The 17,957-nt window shown below is 36.7% G+C and overlaps 1 protein-coding gene across 3 annotated transcripts; it reads right to left on the bottom strand.

Annotated features, from left to right (window-relative positions):
• Positions 1–178: 178 nt before the first annotated feature.
• Positions 179–13,410, bottom strand: Rsph4a (radial spoke head component 4A). Of its 3 annotated transcripts, none has more exons than XM_048793341.1 (6): positions 12,544–13,365; positions 7,881–8,115; positions 4,264–5,004; positions 2,982–3,129; positions 2,173–2,290; positions 179–757 (listed from the first exon to the last, which is right to left on the bottom strand). In XM_048793341.1, the coding sequence occupies exons 1-6, from the start codon at positions 13,218–13,220 to the stop codon at positions 514–516; spliced, it is 2,163 nt and encodes a 720-aa protein (XP_048649298.1). In that variant the 5' UTR covers positions 13,221–13,365; the 3' UTR covers positions 179–513. The 3 variants fall into 3 exon arrangements, with proteins under 3 accessions (XP_048649298.1, XP_015353933.1, XP_048649347.1); XM_048793390.1 differs by lacking the exon at positions 179–757 and adding an exon at positions 2,781–2,845 and having other exon boundaries at positions 12,544–13,370; XM_015498447.2 differs by lacking the exon at positions 2,982–3,129 and having other exon boundaries at positions 597–757; positions 12,544–13,410.
• Between the last annotated feature and the right edge of the window lie 4,547 nt (positions 13,411–17,957).

The raw sequence follows: 17,957 nt of genomic DNA, 5'->3' as shown, positions 1-17,957 counted from the left end.
TTTGCACTCAATATCACAGGCTTGACCACCAGCAATTACAAATGTTTAAGAATACATGCCCTGAGTCAGTTTTTACAAAGGTTAGAAATACATGCTCAAATTTACTGATTACTAGTGCTTTTGTTCTCCTTACTCCTTGACACTCAAAAGTATAGAAATTTCCAAGGAACCTGGTGGGTTAGACTTTCAATGTTTATCGTATTAGAAATTAAATCAGACCTTTTAAAAACAAGAATACATAAGCATATATTCTATTAGCCAGGGTCGTCAGAAGAGTAATATGATCACATTATTTAGCTTCTGGAAGATCCATTGAGTATCTTTTTATATACCCATTAATAGTTCTACACATGAAATGTCAAGTTTCCTATTTCTAAAGAATAACATGCACACGGATAATGGCCAATTTATATATATGTTTGTATATATGTGCATACATGTATATAATCAGTCTCACATAAGGGGTTTTTGTCTATATTCATGAAACATAGGTGTCAGCTAATTTTATTCTTACTAGTCTTCATCTTCATCTTCCTCAGTTTCTTCATCTTCCTCAGTTTCTTCATTTTCCTCAGCTGCAAATACAGTTGCTTCTTGTGCAGCCCTGAAAGCCTTCTCCTCTTCCACGCCAGGGTCATCCATTTCTGTAATTTCTGGTCCACTAGGGTATTCTTGATAGACTGGTGGTGGAACTGGGGGTGTGTAATTGTCCACACTATACTTATGACCCCACCCTATGTAGAAATTCTCAAACTTTCTGTAAGTAAAAAAATATATAAATAAGTCTGTATATTCTGTTCAGTAAGAAAATGACCATTCTATAGCAATGAAGTGCTATTATTGTATCGTGGTCCCATAATTTTAAAAAACAATATATTTTAAATGCTAGAAGTAAAATATCCTTCAGTAATTCTACTACAAGGAATTGTTTTGATCCAACTGCTTAAGCTGGTTAAGGAAACCCTGGGGCCAGACCCTGTCAAAATGTACACTATACCCAGACCCCAAGTAAAGGCCTTATTTAATTATTCAGAAAAACACTTAATACACTGCATAAAGTTAAAGAAGTTCAAAACATTGCTAACCCAGCAAACTCATGGCTTGTGCAAGGAGTCAGACTTGTCATTAAAAACTCATGTGTCACGTTTTTAGGTTTCACCATAGGCAATTGCAAAAGCTTCACCTGGTTGCCCTCACTGGACAACTGCCCTTCCCATAGCAGACAGGGACTCAACCAGTGTGTTGCCTTGTCTAAGCGAGTTGTGGCCAAGGACTCTGACCCCTCTGGCTGGTCTTACTCTTCACATGTTCACATTCCTAGCCCAGGTAGCTTGTTTCTAGGATTCGAGCTGAGTCCTGAAGGCATCCTTTTCCATCCCCTCCTATTTCCGCTCCCCCCCCCCCCCCCCCCGTCTTCCATCCATATTGCAGAAGCCTTTTCTTCAGAGACTCAATGAGATGATGCCAAAACCCCACATCTATGGCACTTTCCTATCTGACTCTCCACTGGCGGCCATCACATGGGAGAAAATGGAACAGGGAGAAGACAAAAATGACTCTTACTCATGCTAGCACAGTAATGATGAAAGGCTTAGTCAGCTCTGATGTTGGCTTGCTGCCACAAGAGCTACTCTGACACCTGGCAGCTCAGTGCTCTCCTGCTCTGTTGAGCTTTAAACACTAGGTTATTAGGAAAGAAGTGGAAGTGTGAGACAAATGGAGGTGTATGTGTTGGTGAAGGATTAAAGGATTTTTAGTATCCTCTATATCTTAATTTCCTTGAAAGTGACAGCCTACATAAAACATATTTAAAATTATCTTTTACTGAGATGTTCAACAAAAATGATCTGAGTCTTAAACTAATTTAAACACTGCTTACAATTATCTTCATTAATCCAAGTGAATGTATGAGTAAATTACCCCAGTAATCATAGATGAAAAACCATATTTTAATTCAATTAATTAGATAACTAAGATAAAAGGGCAAAAGCCTGAATTGTTCTAATATCTTTTACTGTTTAATAGAGATGCTATTTGAATAAATCTTAGGCCACACGTATCTGATACGTCAAAGATGAGTTAAAGCAATAGTAGATTAATATGCTAGTGAGAACATAATTTCCAGAGTTAAATAGTCACAACAATGAGTTTGTAAAGTGGTCAGATACTTACTTGCCATTGGAAAAGGCATATGCTCCAGGCCAGAGGTTGGATCGGAGGACTGCGATAGCATACTGTGGGATGAGATTTGAGGACAGCCGTGTTGTCCAAGCAGGCATATTCTGAATCTCTGGAACCCAAGGAGAGATTTGAAAACTTAACTCCTAAACAGACAAGAAGATACTATATAACCAAAGTCATTTTTATAAATCTTATACACATAGATACAGGCACATTTGATAGAGAAGGAAAAGTTAAGACAGCAGCTTAACAAAATCAGGAGAGAATTTATGAATGTTTTGGAATAATAAAATTTCAAATAAATGTACATATATGCACACATTCATTTTTGAAACACAGGCTTTATTAACAGAGAAGGGATTTTGGTGGTAGAGGGAGTACTATTCATAACCAAATGAAAGGTCAAATTGTTACTGTGGAAGAGACTAAGGACTGCAAGCACAAGCAAAGCAGATGAGAAAAACAAGAATATGGGTCAAGAGTGATTGTAAAGACAGCAGCACCAGTGTTCAAGTTTGCAGAAAGCAAGACAAGAATGAAGCATAAGACCCTGTGAACATTTCTAGCAAGAGCTACGGCCCACTGTGTTTCCTCCCTACATCATTCTTTCAGCTTCTGTCAGAGCACATTGGCATGGACAACGACATTCTTCTCTCCTGCCATTCTGAAACACATGAAGGGGAAGGAGAGGAAACTGTGGCTCCAGTTCACTTTTAGAGATTTGAACTCTTATATATTTGCCACAGAATGCACATGTTATGCAGTTTATGTGACTCTGGGTTAACAGTCATCTAAATTACCTAAATCTTCAGAGATTGGTGTCAAAAGAGGGGGCCCCACTTCCTGTTCTATGTAGTCAAGATCTTCGCCTTTTTCTTCTTTTTCCTCATCTTCTTCCTCTTCTTCTTCCTCATCTTTTTGCACAGGATTGAACCAATTACAGCGACCCTGAAAATGAATTTTGCATTATTTAATAGTCTCATGAGGACCTTAACATTTCAGAATATTTTTTCCTATTAAAGCAATTATCAGAATGAGTTTTCATTGTGTGGGACATCAGTCGATTATCCATTCATTCATTCTATAGTTATTTATCAAAGGCTATTTTCATTTAGGTCATTTCAAGAATAAAATGTATTATTTATTCCAGTAATTTGTCCACTTCTTGAAGTTGCAGAACTTGAAGGTTTATGTATGCTTTAAAACTATCAGTTAAAAGGTAATAATGTTTTTGTTGGTTTGTAATATGTGATTTATATAAATGAAGTAAAGCTAGTATGGTATGATTATTAAACAACAAAATTTTAAGTGAGGTAATGAGGTAGGTAGGCAGTTATAATTTCTCAATTTATCTAGAGCTCTCTAAGTGTATCTCTTATTTAGTTAAAAGTATAATGAAGATTTTTATACCCACAAACAAGGAAGTATAGCAGAGTAATTAAGAAGGGGGACTCTGGGTCTATTCTGCACAGCTTCACATCTATCTGACTGTAATGTATTAGCTATATTACTTTGTCATGTTTCCTAAACCCTCTGCTTCAATTTCCTCATCTATAAAATAAAGATAATAATATTCAATCTTTCATAGAGTTTTTATGAAGATTAAATTATATATGTATATGAGATTATATATAGCCCCTTAATTATATATATTGCTTTTGAGGGGGTATTGGGGATTGAATACAGGGTCACTCAACCACTGAGCCACATCCCCAGCCCTATTTTGTATTTTATTTAGAGACAGGGTCTCACTAAGTTGCTTAGCCCCTTGCTGTTGCTTAGGCTGGCTTTGAACTCATGATCCTCCTGCCTCAGCCTCCCCAGCTTCTGGGATGCTGGGATCACAGGTGTGTTCCACCGCACTTGACAGATATATTTTTCTTAGTAGCACCTGGCACAATAGGTTCTATGTAATAGTGTCCTATATCACTGTTTGCTTCCCCCCCCCCCATTTTTGTTATAATCCTATAGTGTTCTTGGGATAAAGATTCAAGTTTTTTGGAGATAGAGTAAAAGAACTGTTTTTAAAATGAATGCACATAGCTATATTGAATTTGTACATCACCTGGCAAATACCCCTACCTGTGGAAGAATATGCTGTACATGATGAACCCAATTGGAGAGAGATTCCACTAGATCCATCACTTGAATGCCTTCAAAATCAGGGTTTTCCTCAAAGCTATCTCTCCCACCCTCCACTTCTTCCTCCTCCTCTCCTTCCTCTTCACCAAACTGGAAGAATCCTAGAGGGCTGACGTGAGTTCCTGCTGAAATTCTGGCAATTTGTGCTCGCAAGTAATTGCTCTCATTTCCTGGGAAAGGTGGGTAGCTTAGGATGGGAGCATCTAATCTCCCAGTGAAAAATTTCTTGATTTTTCTTGCAATCACAATTTGTGCAGGTACAACTGATGGTAACTTCACCCAAGGTCTTCCTGGTTCATTGCATACAAAATAGACATATTTGTTGGCGCCTGTTCTATTTTCTTCTTTGGGTATAGTTGGTGGGGGCTTGTAAAAGGCCTTTGGTAATTCATCTTCCTCCTCTTCATCAGCTTCAATTGCTCCATTGTCCCTTTCTTCAGCTATGTCTTCCTCCTCCACCTCCTCTTCATCTTCCCCCTCACGAAATTCCACTTCAGCTACAATATAATTTCTTTCTATACCCAGGATCTTACCCCAGAAACGGCATCTTTGGATTGGGTGGGTTTCAGTAAGTTGTTTGAGGGCAAGAAAAATGCGGTAAGTCTCATCAGTGCCCAGACCAACTCCGGCTTGTTCAAAATAAAAAGCTGACTCCATTACATTTGGAAGAGAGCTTTCTGCCTGGGAAACAAATGCTGTGGTTAAAATTTTATCCATAAGGGTATGTTCACTTCTCTTTCCTCCTTATACATCTTGATATTAGTGCTACTTTATGTTTCCACCACTTCTTCAACATTTCTTCAAATACTTAGCTCAAACTATGATAATTCTGAATTTTAATTCTTTTCTCCTTACTTGTAAGTGTAACCTCTTACATTCATTGTGTCTTATACTCACTAATATATTACAGTGGCCCTGTTTTGTGTGTGCTTTTAGGCAGAAAAAATTAATAACTACTGTCAATGATAAAAATTCAACACCCTTGTTTTGTAAAAAATATTTAAGCAACTCTTACTACCCTAAAATAAGATATATATAACTTATGTGCCCATGTGTTTAGAAAGAACATAGTTATATATATAACTATGTTATATATATACACACACACACACACACACACATATATATGCTTATATTGCCATAAAAATACTTGTTAAATACATGGTTTTACATGTGTGTGTGTTAAATAAAAATCAATACATTAACCTATTTAGGGTAACAATCAGGATAAATAAAAAGAAAACATCATAAGTGCTCAGACATTGCCTATACTTAAATACATAATATAGTAAGATGCTTGCCCCTACTTATGACACATACTTTTGGACTTAAATAATGAAGATAACATAAATAAATAATTCTATTATAGAAATACAGAAAAATGAACAAGCAGAATCTCACATATACTATAGTAAAACATTTATGAAAATTTAGGAAAGTTAGAAAGAGCATTTTCTGAGATCAATATAACTTGTAAGACAAAATGTTGACTCATAAGATAGAGAAATCGAGAGCACTTGCTGTTCTTACAAATGATCTACTTTCATTTGTATTATTACTCTATGTCAAAATATAATTTCTTCTTAGCCTATTGCCATGGTTCCCATTTTCTTAATGGATCCCTACATGTTATTATTCTCAAAATCTCCTTTTAGTCATTTTGTCACTCATTGCCTTTTGCTTGCAGGAGTTCGCCCATCTAACTCAAGTGATATGTGGCTGTTTGAAATGTGCATAATGTTTTAGTCAGCTTCTCATTGATGTGATCAAAATACTGGACAAGAACAGATTAGAGGAGGAAAAGTTTATTTGGGCTTATGGTTTTATAGGGAGTTTATGTATGGTTGACTCCAAAGCTCTGGGCTCCAGGTGAAGCTGAAAGGTGTGACAGGAAAGCTGCTCAGGACATGACAGCCAGGAAACAGAGAACTCCTCTTGCCAGGGACAAAACATAACCCCAAAGACACGGTCCCAGTGATCTACTCACACTCAACCTGCATACAGTTACCACCCCGTACAGTAGTTCTTTCAAATTATTAATACATCAAGCAGATTAATCCACTGATTAGGCTATAGCTATATAATCTAATCATATAACCCCTGAACATTTCTGCATTGTCTCATACATGAGCTTTTGCGAGACACGGAATATCCAAACCATAACAAATACTCTTTCCTGACTTTACTGTTGTCCCCTTTTCCCTCAGAATTTTATTTCTTTTGGTCTTCACTTTGGTAATCTTCTACTTATCCTTCATGTTACAAATGAAATATCACCTGTGCTACAAAGTCTTGCCTAATTTCCAACACCAGAGTTAATTGTTCCATTCTGTCTGACCCTGTAGCTTGCTGTCAAAACAATATAATAATAACTGCTTTAATACATTTCTAGTATATGCCAAACTTTATACCTATTTTATACCTTTTGACTACCTCTACTGCTGAGTGATTATCCCCGACACTTAGAAGTTTAGTTACTTGCTCGAAGTCACACAACTATGAAGTGAATATATAGCATTGCTACACAGATGGAACTCCAAAGCCCAAGTTTTTCCATCATATTAAACTATCTACTGCACTCATCCAGTTTATTGTTGTCTCCTTCAGTAAACTTTAAGCAACTCAAAATCAGAAGTCTTTTTCACATGTATATCTCTGGATCTGGAAGGCAATAGACAGTCACAGAGTTTGTAAGTGAATCAGTGAATGAACAAATCAAAGTTGATAACAAAGAAGAGGAATCATGATGTGGTCCCAAACAGGAATAAAACCATGAGCACTGTAACATTTATGTGGGACAGAGTTGCTCAGATTTCATTGCTTCAGAGACTTTCCTCCGGGAGTCTTTCCACTCTGAGATGGAGCTTTTCATCTGCACCTGATGATTTAACTCTTCTAGGTTCTAAAACTAATCCTACCTCAGGGTCTCAGGCTTATTTGTGTTTCTCCCCAACCCCTATAATGAGATTATCCATCTCATTATAATTTTAAAGGACCACTGTCATATATGTAGCCTGTTATTTTCTGAAATGTCATTACCTGATGCATAACTCTATCTGAAATTGATTATTATTCAACAAATATTTAATAAGAAACAGCAACTCGGAGAACAAAAAATAGGAGGAAACTATTTTCTACTCTGCTTTCTAGAAACGTATCCCACAAACATTTAGCAAAATGTGAGGATTAAAAAGCACTAAAACATGATATGAAACTGTAAAAAATGACTCAGTTAGGAAGAACATGGTGAGAAGTGGGGTTGATTGGAGAAAGCTTGAAGAGATTTAAGAAAAAATAATGTGTGAATACTATACAATAGATAATTAGTAAAAAAAAAAAACAACTTGAAACCATACCGCACTCAATCCAAATAAGTATCAAAAGTTATAATAGTAGAAAGGATAGTAGAATGAATAAGACATTGTTACCCTGCATATATATATATATATATCACCAGAGAAATTATACTCCATATGTGAATGATGTATCAAAGGGCATTCTATTGTCATGTATAACTAATTAGAACAAGTTTTTAAAAAATTATAATAGTGACTCACTATTTCATCTTCTAATTCCTGATCAGCTCCTTCTAAATTTCCCTGGAGAAAAAGAGTCTTCTGCATCTCAGCTATTTCATACATTGGAAGCAGCTCATTCTCATTTTGAAGTGTATCTAATTTTTTACTAAAATGAGCCATTTTCACATTTTGGCTAATATTTTCAATGATGTCAACAGCATTTTCGGGACGCTCATCTAACATCTTGGTCAGCACATTAGAAAGATGATCATATCTGCCCAAAGAGAGAAGATTCCAAATTACACACATTCACACATACACACACACACACACACACACACACATCAAGAGCATTTAAACAAGCATTTGATGCAGTCTCAGTAGCATTTTAGGAAATTTCAACAACTTGAAGTCTTCAAAGATTTTTCAGTGAAGATAATTTATACCATGAAAGAACCTATCTACAACTTTCTTAGAAAATGCTCCTGATACAATTTGGATGCTTAAGTTATTAAAGAAAAACATTGTAACAAGATACATATTCTATATCAGGTACATTTTTTACATTTCATTTCTGAAACTGAAATCTCTTGGTTACATACTTTGAAGTGATAAACATTTTTCACTGATTTACCTTAAATTATTTTCCATGCCCCCTTCCTCTGCCCTCACCAAATTCAATTTTTAAATCCTATTGATTCTACCTTGTTTTTAAAGCCAATTATCTACTTCAGTGTTTTCAGACCTACAAGAAATGCATTTCGTATTGCAATCTCCATTCAGACACAACTAAAGGACAACTGTCATCAGGTATTACCCCTTAATTCAAATTACCTCTTAATTCAAAAGTGACATATCTAAAATCTTGTTGTATCAAAAACCCTGCTTTTTATTTCATAACCAAATTAATGAAGCTATCCCTACCCTCTCAGGAATTTTTGCATTTTATTCATAACTGTTAGGGTATGATTTTCCAATAGCAGATTTGCAGTGTGGATTTATTTTTAGGAAGACAAAAACTGATCAAAACTGCTTTCATATTGGAAAGAAACTTTCCTGTTCAATGTGGAAAGGTGCATAAATTGCCTCTCTGCTGGATGTATCTCTCAAATTTTGTTTCTAATTACTTGACCCTCTGTCCAGTGAGATAAATCTAACAGAAATAACTTTCATACGTGGTTAAGTCCCAGCTGAGAACCTTTGTTTGTCCCCAGTACATCATTCCTCTTAAAAAATAATATAAAATCCCTTTTATGTTCAAGGACACACCACTTTAAGACATTCCCCAAACAATACTGAGCCCTTTCTGAGAACACTGACATGCTGCTATGAAATACTGTACATTATATATTTCCTATCTAGAAACTGCATTAGGGTTTTCCATGGCCAAGATTGGAGTTTTATTTTTTATTTATTTCCTCCCTTGCTAGAAAGAAACACAATAAATCGATAAGTGTATAGTTCCTATTAATTGATATATTATTTTTGAGCTTTGTTTGTTAATGTATTTATCTTAGACCTTAAGAATGTCACAAGAAAACATGTAGATGCTATGCACAACCAATGTGAAAGGCCATTCACAAATATTATGTTTGGAGAATATGTTATTCTGTGCCCAAATGTTGCTGTTCTTGTAAGTGAACAAGATTGTTTTGACTAGGAGTTTCTTTAAAACTTCATCAAGCTTGCCTAATTTCCATTTAGTGTGAAACTCATGGAGAACTCTCTAGACTAAAATGATGGTTGTTACTGGGCAATAGCAGGGTTTTTAACTAGAGTGTTTGATTTGCTCCAGTAGGGGCTAGGGAAATCAGAATCCAAGTCAAATTTTTCATTTTATTTTTCAATATAATGTTTTAAGTTTAATATAATGTCCATAAGTGTTTTATTCATATTTCCCAAGTCAGGTATTACAAAAAAATTTTAAGTACATATCTGATGTACTTTTATTAGATCTTTTTTTTTTTTTTTTTTGGTACCAGGGATTGAATCCAAAGGTGCTTAGCCACTGAGCCATATGCCTGAACCCAGGGGCACTAATCACTGAGCCTTTTTCATGTTTTATTTTGAGACAGGGTTTTCCTAAGTTGCTGAGGCTGGCTTTGAACTTGTAGTCCTCCTGACTCAGCCTCCCAAGTCACTGGGATTACAAGTGAGCACCACCATGCCCAGCTTTTATTAAATCTAAATACATAATAAATATATATTTTTTGAACTGAGAATTGAACTAGGGGAGTATTTACCACTGAGCTACATCCCCAGTCTTTTTATTTTTATTTATTTTTTTGAGACAGAGTCTCACTAAATTGTTTAGGGTATTGCTAAATTGCTGAAGCTGCCTTCAAACTTGTGATCCTCCTGCCTCAGCTTCCTGAGTTTCTGAGATTATAGGCATGTATCAGCATTTTTTCAATTAAGCAGTATTAATAATTTGTTTTGTTAGAATGATTGAAAAAAGAGGAAATAATTTTTCCTCTAGGCTTTTTGTTCAATAGCAAAAAAAATTATTAGATTCTGTATTTAATAACAGATTTTCATTGCTACAAAAACAGTTTTTATGATTGCCAAATTGGATCTGCATATGAAAGATGGGGATTAAAGGCATCTTTACTAAGTATTTTTTTTTTTTTTTGTACCAGGGAATGAACTCAGGGGCACTTAACCACTGACCCACATCTCTAGTGCCCTATTTTGTATTTTATTTAGAGACAAGGCTCACTAAGTTGCTTAGCACCTCACTTTTGCTGAGGCTAGCTTTCAACTCAAGATCCTCCTGTCTCAGCCTACTGAGTAGCTGGGACAACAGGCGTGTGCCACTGCGCCCAGCACTAAGCAGTTTTTAACTGCAGGCTCTAAAGAGGATAATAGTGAATGCTTTGGAAAGTATTCATTTATTAACTCAGAAACAGCATTTGAAAATAAAATAAATTTAAATATTAAGTAAATCAGCTAGAAAATAATTCATTAAGAGAATTTTCTTACTTTACTTTTGTATTCAATTTTAAATGTTTAGTAAACTCCCAAGTATTTTTATGAAGCTCTTTTGTGATTGTAAAACATTTATCAACTCATGCTTGTTATTTAACCTGGCACATTATGACAAATTTATCCTAGGTATTCAAGTATAATCTTCTACTAAATTGCAAAATTACATTTTCTATAAGTAAGTTGTATCTAAAATGATAGATTATAAATAATATTTTAAATTGCTCAATCTCAAGTTTAGTGGAAGATTTCTCACAGCAAATACTTTTTTTCATTAGACCTTAAAATCATATTTTACATTTTCTAAAGCTTAGTAACAGCTGCAAATATTTGTCATATTGTATGTTCAGTAAGCACTCAGAATTTACAGGCAAAACAGGAGGCATCTCAACAGATTATGATGAGAACTGAAATTGATTCAGAGGGCATGGACTGTAGTCCTGAGCTGCCATTCATTCACACATCCTCATTCAATCATCAGTTGACAGCACTGTGCTAGGCACTAAGAACACTGTGGTGTACAAAACTCACATGATCCCTTCACTCTTGGGGTTTCCATTCCAGTAGAAGAGGAAGACATTAAGATGTAAGCAACGTGAGGCTGGGGTTGTGGCTCCGTGGTAGAGCGCTTGCCTAGCATGTGAGAGGCACTGGGTTCAATTCTCAGCACCACATTAAAAAAAAAAAACTAAATAAATAAAATAAAGTCACTGTGTCCATCTACAACTAAAAAAATATTAAAAAAATATAAACATAAATGTGTATGAAATTATAATGGGCATTAAGTCCAATGAAGGAAAAGAATAGATTATTATAACAAAGTTGTATGGAAGCTGAATTCTGAAGGGTAAGAGTCTGCCAGAAGACTAAGGGAAGGAAACTTCTGTGCAGAGAGAACAACATGAAACCCACCAGGCTGTGTGACTGGAGCACAGTGATGGAGAGGTAGATATGAGAGATGTGAGCCAGTGGAAACAAGAAAATTCTGTTCTCTCACAGTCATTTCCTCCACTTAAAAACAGATAAGTTCATTTGATGTTTTCTAAACTCCTTTCTAGCCATAAAATTCAGCTATTATTCTGTAACCCTGGAGGCAAGATCCTCTACAGAGCTTTGCTGTCATGAATTCTGAAATTCAAACTACAGTGGGATTCCCAGAACTTATTTGGCCATCACATTTTAAGAGAAAAGTGGATAAATAGCATGTGCCCTAAAGGCCTCCTGTGGTGACCAATTTTCCTAGTTGGCCCAGGATTGAGCAGTTTCTTAGGATGAAGAACTTTCAGTGTTCAAATCAGGACAGTCCCAAGAAAACTGTGTTGGGAAGGAACTAAAAGCCAAGCCATTCAAGGACTAGAATGCTTATATTGCAGACATGTTCTCTCTGTATCTCTGCAGACACTTATTTATTACAATAATCCTGGAAAGATGCTTAGACTTCACTATATTGCTTTTTTGTTTGTTTGTTTCTGACAAAGCCCATGACCAACAATCCTACATTTTATTTCTGTGTGCCTAGGTTCTTCAAAGAAATTTGAAGAATCCTGACAGGTGACCTGTTCTGAGTCCTGTGATACAAAGCTATGTCGCTAACTCCCTTTTAGTATAAAATCTTCTCAAGTATATTTCCATTCACTCACAGAAACACACTCTCACACAGAGATACTCACACCCCCTTTTGCTTTGACAAACTTTTTTTTTCTTCTTGGAAACTTACAGATTGAGGCCCGACTTGCTACTGGTCCTCAGTAGGTAAGCCTTAGCATTCTGAATGGCAATCTCAAGCATGCTGGGGGCCACTTCTGAGGCCCCAGGCTCCAGCTGCAGAAGATCACAATTACTGTTTGAATCTTCTTCCTGAAAAATGTCAAATCTCAGCTCTTTTTGTTTAGAGGTATCATAGCTTGGGTCCTTTGGCCCATACAGATCAGATTTGGATTGCTGAGACTGTGGAAAGGTGTTTTCCTCCAATTGTCTTGTGCGATGAAAAGTTGATTCTCTCTTGTCAGATGGTTGTTCCAAAGGATCAGAAACAAGTGTCCCAGAATTAGGAATTATACTAGTGGTCCTGTCTGACTGCAGTGGGGTCCCAAGATCCTGCTCCCCCAGAGTCAAGGGAGGAGTGGAAGAAGGCTGCTGAGGAGGGGAATGGGGAGGTAATGCCCCTAGTTCTGTGAGATCTCCCAGAACCATGCTGGCTCTGGACCGGGGGCTCCAAGGAGGGCTTTTGCTGGGTTGGGGTCCAGTTTCTGGTGCCTGCTCTGCCTCCAAAGGCTCAGATGACTGAGGGTCAGGGACTTGGGGAGAAGCTGCTGTCTTTTCTTCCCATGGCCCCTCTACTTCCTTCAATTCGTGGTTTTCTTTTTCTTGCTTCCGGGAAGTCGAGTCTTCCATGGAAGGAGACAAGAGAAAAAAAGGTCTGGATGAAATGGGTGTGAAGATATGGAAGACGGCAATGCAAGGCTGGTGTTTGCTGAGGTCTCTTAGGTGATCTGTGGGTCACAGCTGCTCTGTAAGTTGCAGCGTCCTGTCTCCATAGCAACCCCGGGCAGGGTTCCTTAAGAAAAACAATACGAGTCAGTTGCCAGGATTCTAGGGAGGAGCCCAAGAAACATGAAAATCCTAGGTTTGTGATTTGATAGAGTCCCTGCCCCTCTATCTAGCTCAGCCAATCCGAAATGGACTCTGTTTGGAAACCCGAGAACTCCAGCTTCTGTGTCTTGATCGTTTAATGAAAGGATTGAAGGTGCCGTGCAGGAAGGAGGGTTTTAAGGTCTGATAGTTTGATAGCTGTGAGGAGTTGACAGGCTTTAGCGAAGGGAACTTGCATTTAGTCTGTGAGTAGGGATGCACGAGAGAGACCGAGAACGGAAGAAAGGTAGGAAATTAGGGGGGCAGAGAAGGAGGGAGGAAGGAAAGGAAAGGTAGGATGATCTTTGGGAATCCTGTAGGTGCAAGTGACAATGAGACCCTGCGGTGTAGACGGAGGGATTCCAAGACGCAGACTGCATGGATGTCTCGTTTGAGACTCACATTTATAACGCATAGAAGATGACTCATTGTGCCAACCAAGCAACTCTGGAGACTTTTGGAGAATAAACAAAGAAGGCTTGAGTTTTGCTCTTTTGTTTTATTAGGAATCTGCCTGTGAGTTCACAGAATGTTATCTTCAAGGAGAAGGCAGTGCAGAAAATCACCCTATATAATACAGTTCATGGATTACCTATTGCCTAATAATTGAAATTAAAATTAACCCTAAAATCTGTCAACATAATAAATCTTTACTTGATAATATAAATACCAACTCATAATTTTGCAAATGGTTTTAGATCATGATTATGACTATTTGTATATAGTCTTCAACATGAAGAAGGTGTACAAGATTGGACCATATCTTGTACTATCCTGTCTTGACTATTAACCATACATTAATTTAATAGTTTTAATTCTACATTGCTCTTTTTTATAAACCAAACAGTACTTGGTGTTTAATGTTTTACAATGACATGACTTCTATTTCACAATGACGATAAATTCTTCCTTCATGTAAGAACATAATATTTACTCCTCCACACCAGTTTAGAGGGGGAATCAAAAGTCCTTCAATAATTTGATATATCTGTGGATCTTTTCCCCTGTGGATCTGCACTGCCTTCAAAATACACAATAAAGCACACTTAAAAAAATGTTCCATATAATTCCTGCTGATTCAGGGACTCCTTAAATTTAGATACTCTAGATTTAGAACATTTAGAATTTTAAAAATGAAACCAAAGGTTAAGATAAATTAGAACTATAAACCAGTTTCTATGTAATTGGTGCAAGGTTTGGAGTAAGTCTTTTACTCCTGCATGGATCTTTTTTCTTCTCCCTTAGAGCTGGCAAAATATGATGAAGGTTTTTTTCTTTGGAAAACAAGACAGAGCAGGATGGTAAAGTCAGGAGAAAGGAAACATGAAGGAACACTTAGATCTTGCTTAAAGAGCTAATGAAAGGAACAATCTAAGAAAATGTCCATTATTATTCTTGCTTCAGCCCCAAATTCTATCTAGACTTTGACTCTAAATAATCCCAAAGTTGTTTCTCATCATTCCTAGAATAAAGTTCAAAGTTCTTAGCCTGTTTACCTTCCCAGCTTCATCTTGAGCAATTCTCACAGATTCTGGACTCGTAAAATGAATGGAGAACCATTCCCTCCCATTCTCTGAAGTAGATTGTGTAGTGGCACCATTTCTTTAAATGTTTAATAAAATTTATAGGGAAACTCTGCGTTTGGAGATTTGTATTGCAGACGGATTCCTTCCTTCCTTCCTTCCTTTCTTCTTCTTCTTCTCCTTCTCCTTCTCCTTCTCCTTCTTCTTCTTTTTTTTTGTACCAGGGATTGAACTCAGAAGCACTCAACCACTGAGCCACATCCCCAGCCCTTTTTTTTTTTTTTTTTTTTGTATTTTATTTAGAAACAAGGTCTCATTGATTTTCTTAGTGCCTCACTTTGGCTGAGGCTGGCTTTGAACTCGTAATCTGCCTGCCTCAGCCTCCCCACCCACTGCAATTACAGGTGTGGACCACCACGCCCAGTGTATTTCAGATGGTTTTAAATTGCAAATTAAATTTCTTTTATAGTATATTTATAGGACTGTTCAAATATCACTTTTATCTTGGATGTATATTGGTAGTTTAAATTTTAAAAGACATCCCCAGCTCTTTTTATTTTATTTTAATTTTTTGACAGGTTCTTGCTAAGTTGATGAGGCTAGTCTTGACCTTCTGATCCTTCTGTTTCAGCCTCCAGAGCAGCTGAGATTATGGACATGCACTACCATGCAGGTTATTTTGTGTTCTTTGTAGTGCTCTTTTCTTATTTTTTTAAACTTTGTTGAGTCTCTAGTACTATTTCCTTTTTCATTCATGATAATGACAATTTCTCTACTTTTTTCTTGGACTTATTGGAAGTTTATCAACTTTACTGCATATTTTATAAACTAGCCTTATGTTTTATTATTTTCTATTATTTTTTTGTTGTTTTCTTTTCTTTTTTTATTAGCTGCTCATGACAATACAATTGATTCCTGTTCTTAGTTGTTTCTTTTTTTCTTATTACTTTGGGTTTATTAGGCTCTCCTTTTGATTTATCTTGAGATGGAAGATTGGATCATTGATTGAGATATCATTTTTTTGTTGTTGTTGTTTTCTATTAGCAACATTGTTTTCTCTATATTTCCATGAACCACTCCATTAGCTGATTTACACAGATTTTGATATATCCTATTTCATGTTGGTTCAGTTCAATATATATCTTTGAATTTCTTTTGATATTTTCTCTTTGATCCATAAATTATTTATGAATCTGCTATATTAGATCTTAAATTTCCCCCAAAGGCCCATGTATTGGTTCCCAGGGAGGTGTTCTTGGTAGATGGTGAAATCCTTAAGAGGTAGGACTTAGTGGCAGGTCTTTATGCCACTGGGTTAGTGCCCTCAAGAGGGATTGTGGTACATGACTCCCTTCCTCTTTCTTGCATTTCGTGGTCATGAGGTGAATGGTTTTGCTCTACTATGCATTCTTGACATGATATGCTGACTCACCATAAACCCAAAAGCAACAGGCCCAACTGATAATGGACCAAAGTCTCCTTTACAGATTGATTACCTCAGTTATTTATTATAGTGACAGAATACTAACAAGAAGTGGAACTAGCTTTGCCATTATTGTACACCTGTTGATATGCAAAGAACTTTTGGAATTTGCTTAAGGGAGAAGTTTGGAAATGTTTGGAGAACCGGGATAGAAACAGTTTAAAATACATATGCAGAACTTAATAGATAATTATGGTGAGGGCTCAGAAGACAAGAATGTGGATAGTAAAGGCTATGTTGATGAGGTTTCAGATGGAAATGAGCATTGCATTGAAAATTTGGACTAAAAGGCACTCTTGTTATATGATGGTTTAAAAAAAATCTGGAAACATTTTGTCCATGTCTTTGTGAGAGACTTTGTGGGAGGTTGAGCTTAAAGATGATGGATTGGTTTATCTGGGAGAGGAACTTTCAAGGCAGCACAGCATTCAGGCTACAGCATGGGTATTGTAGGCTGATTTTAGCTCATGAGAATGGGGAGGAAAAAAAGGAACAAAGCAAAAAAAAATTGAAAAATTTGTAACTTGGCCAGAAAAGAAAGAGCACACAGAAAGTTTGGACCAAGAAGGGTATAGATGTTAGCACCACCAAAAAGAAGGCAAATGCTTTGCTCTTGGATGCTTCAAGAATCTCATAAATTGGCAGGACTACAGCCATCATGGGCTCTGAGAAGTGAAAATGCAAAATTATTTGGAAAACATTCAAGAGAAGAATCATATGAGAAAAGATTCCCAGGGAACACTGTTTTTCCTTGACTGCCAAGGGAATCATTTTCCCATGTTAAGCTGGCATGTTACTCAGAGGCTGCCACAGCTATGGTTGAAGCAAGCCCAGAGACAGCTTCATCCCAGAGGAAGACTTTGGCATTATCCAAATGATGCTGGGTTGGCAAGCACACTGAATGCAAGATGTATAGGATCATGGTGGCTTCCACTGAGATATCAGAGGAAGTCCTGGATGTCATAAAGTGTGCAGCAGGATTGGAATCCTTGCTAGCAGCTCCCAAAAAGGCAATGCACGAAGCTGTAGAAATTAAGCTGGAAATGCAGTAGAAACTCAAGGAAGGTAACGATATCAGCAACCCGCAATATTCATTAGAGAGATCTATAGGAAGCAGGCAGAACTGGCCTGAGAGAATGTCCGTGTTCACTACAAACAGTAAGGCTATAGGGAGGGTCAGGGCTCTACAAGCCCATGGGGGCCTGTATTCTACCACAAGTTGCCCCAGATGTTGGACATGGAAATTTAATAGTTAGTGTTTCTTCTTCTGGGTTATGGTCTTGCTTTGGGTTGATTCCTTTTCATTTCCCTTTTCTCCCTTTTGGAATAAAATGTTTACTCTCATTATGCCCTATCAATTTATCTTAGAAATATATAGGGTTTTTCTTTTTTCTTTTTTAAGTTATATATATATTTTTTCAGGTAAAATTTGCCTTGAGTCTTGAAAGAGACATTGGATTTAGATTTTCTTTTTTCTTTTATATATATATATAT

This window comes from Marmota marmota, unplaced genomic scaffold (assembly GCF_001458135.2).
Source record: "Marmota marmota marmota unplaced genomic scaffold, marMar, whole genome shotgun sequence".
Taxonomy (NCBI): domain Eukaryota; kingdom Metazoa; phylum Chordata; class Mammalia; order Rodentia; family Sciuridae; genus Marmota; species Marmota marmota.
Note: the sequence above shows the minus strand (reverse complement) of the source record. Positions and strands in the feature narration are given on the sequence as shown.

What these genes read in the sequence shown, in the direction of transcription:
- Rsph4a (XM_048793341.1), bottom strand. Translation starts at nt 13,220, where the DNA reads ATGGAAGACTCGACTTCCCGGAAGCAAGAAAAAGAAAACCACGAATTG. An exon ending in AGGAATTAGAAGATGAAATA is followed by an intron (nt 5,005 to 7,880) that starts GTGAGTCACTAT and finishes TTTGTTTCCCAG; the next exon opens with GCAGAAAGCTCTCTTCCAAA. An exon ending in ACCAATCTCTGAAGATTTAG is followed by an intron (nt 2,291 to 2,981) that starts GTAATTTAGATG and finishes CTTGGGTTCCAG; the next exon opens with AGATTCAGAATATGCCTGCT.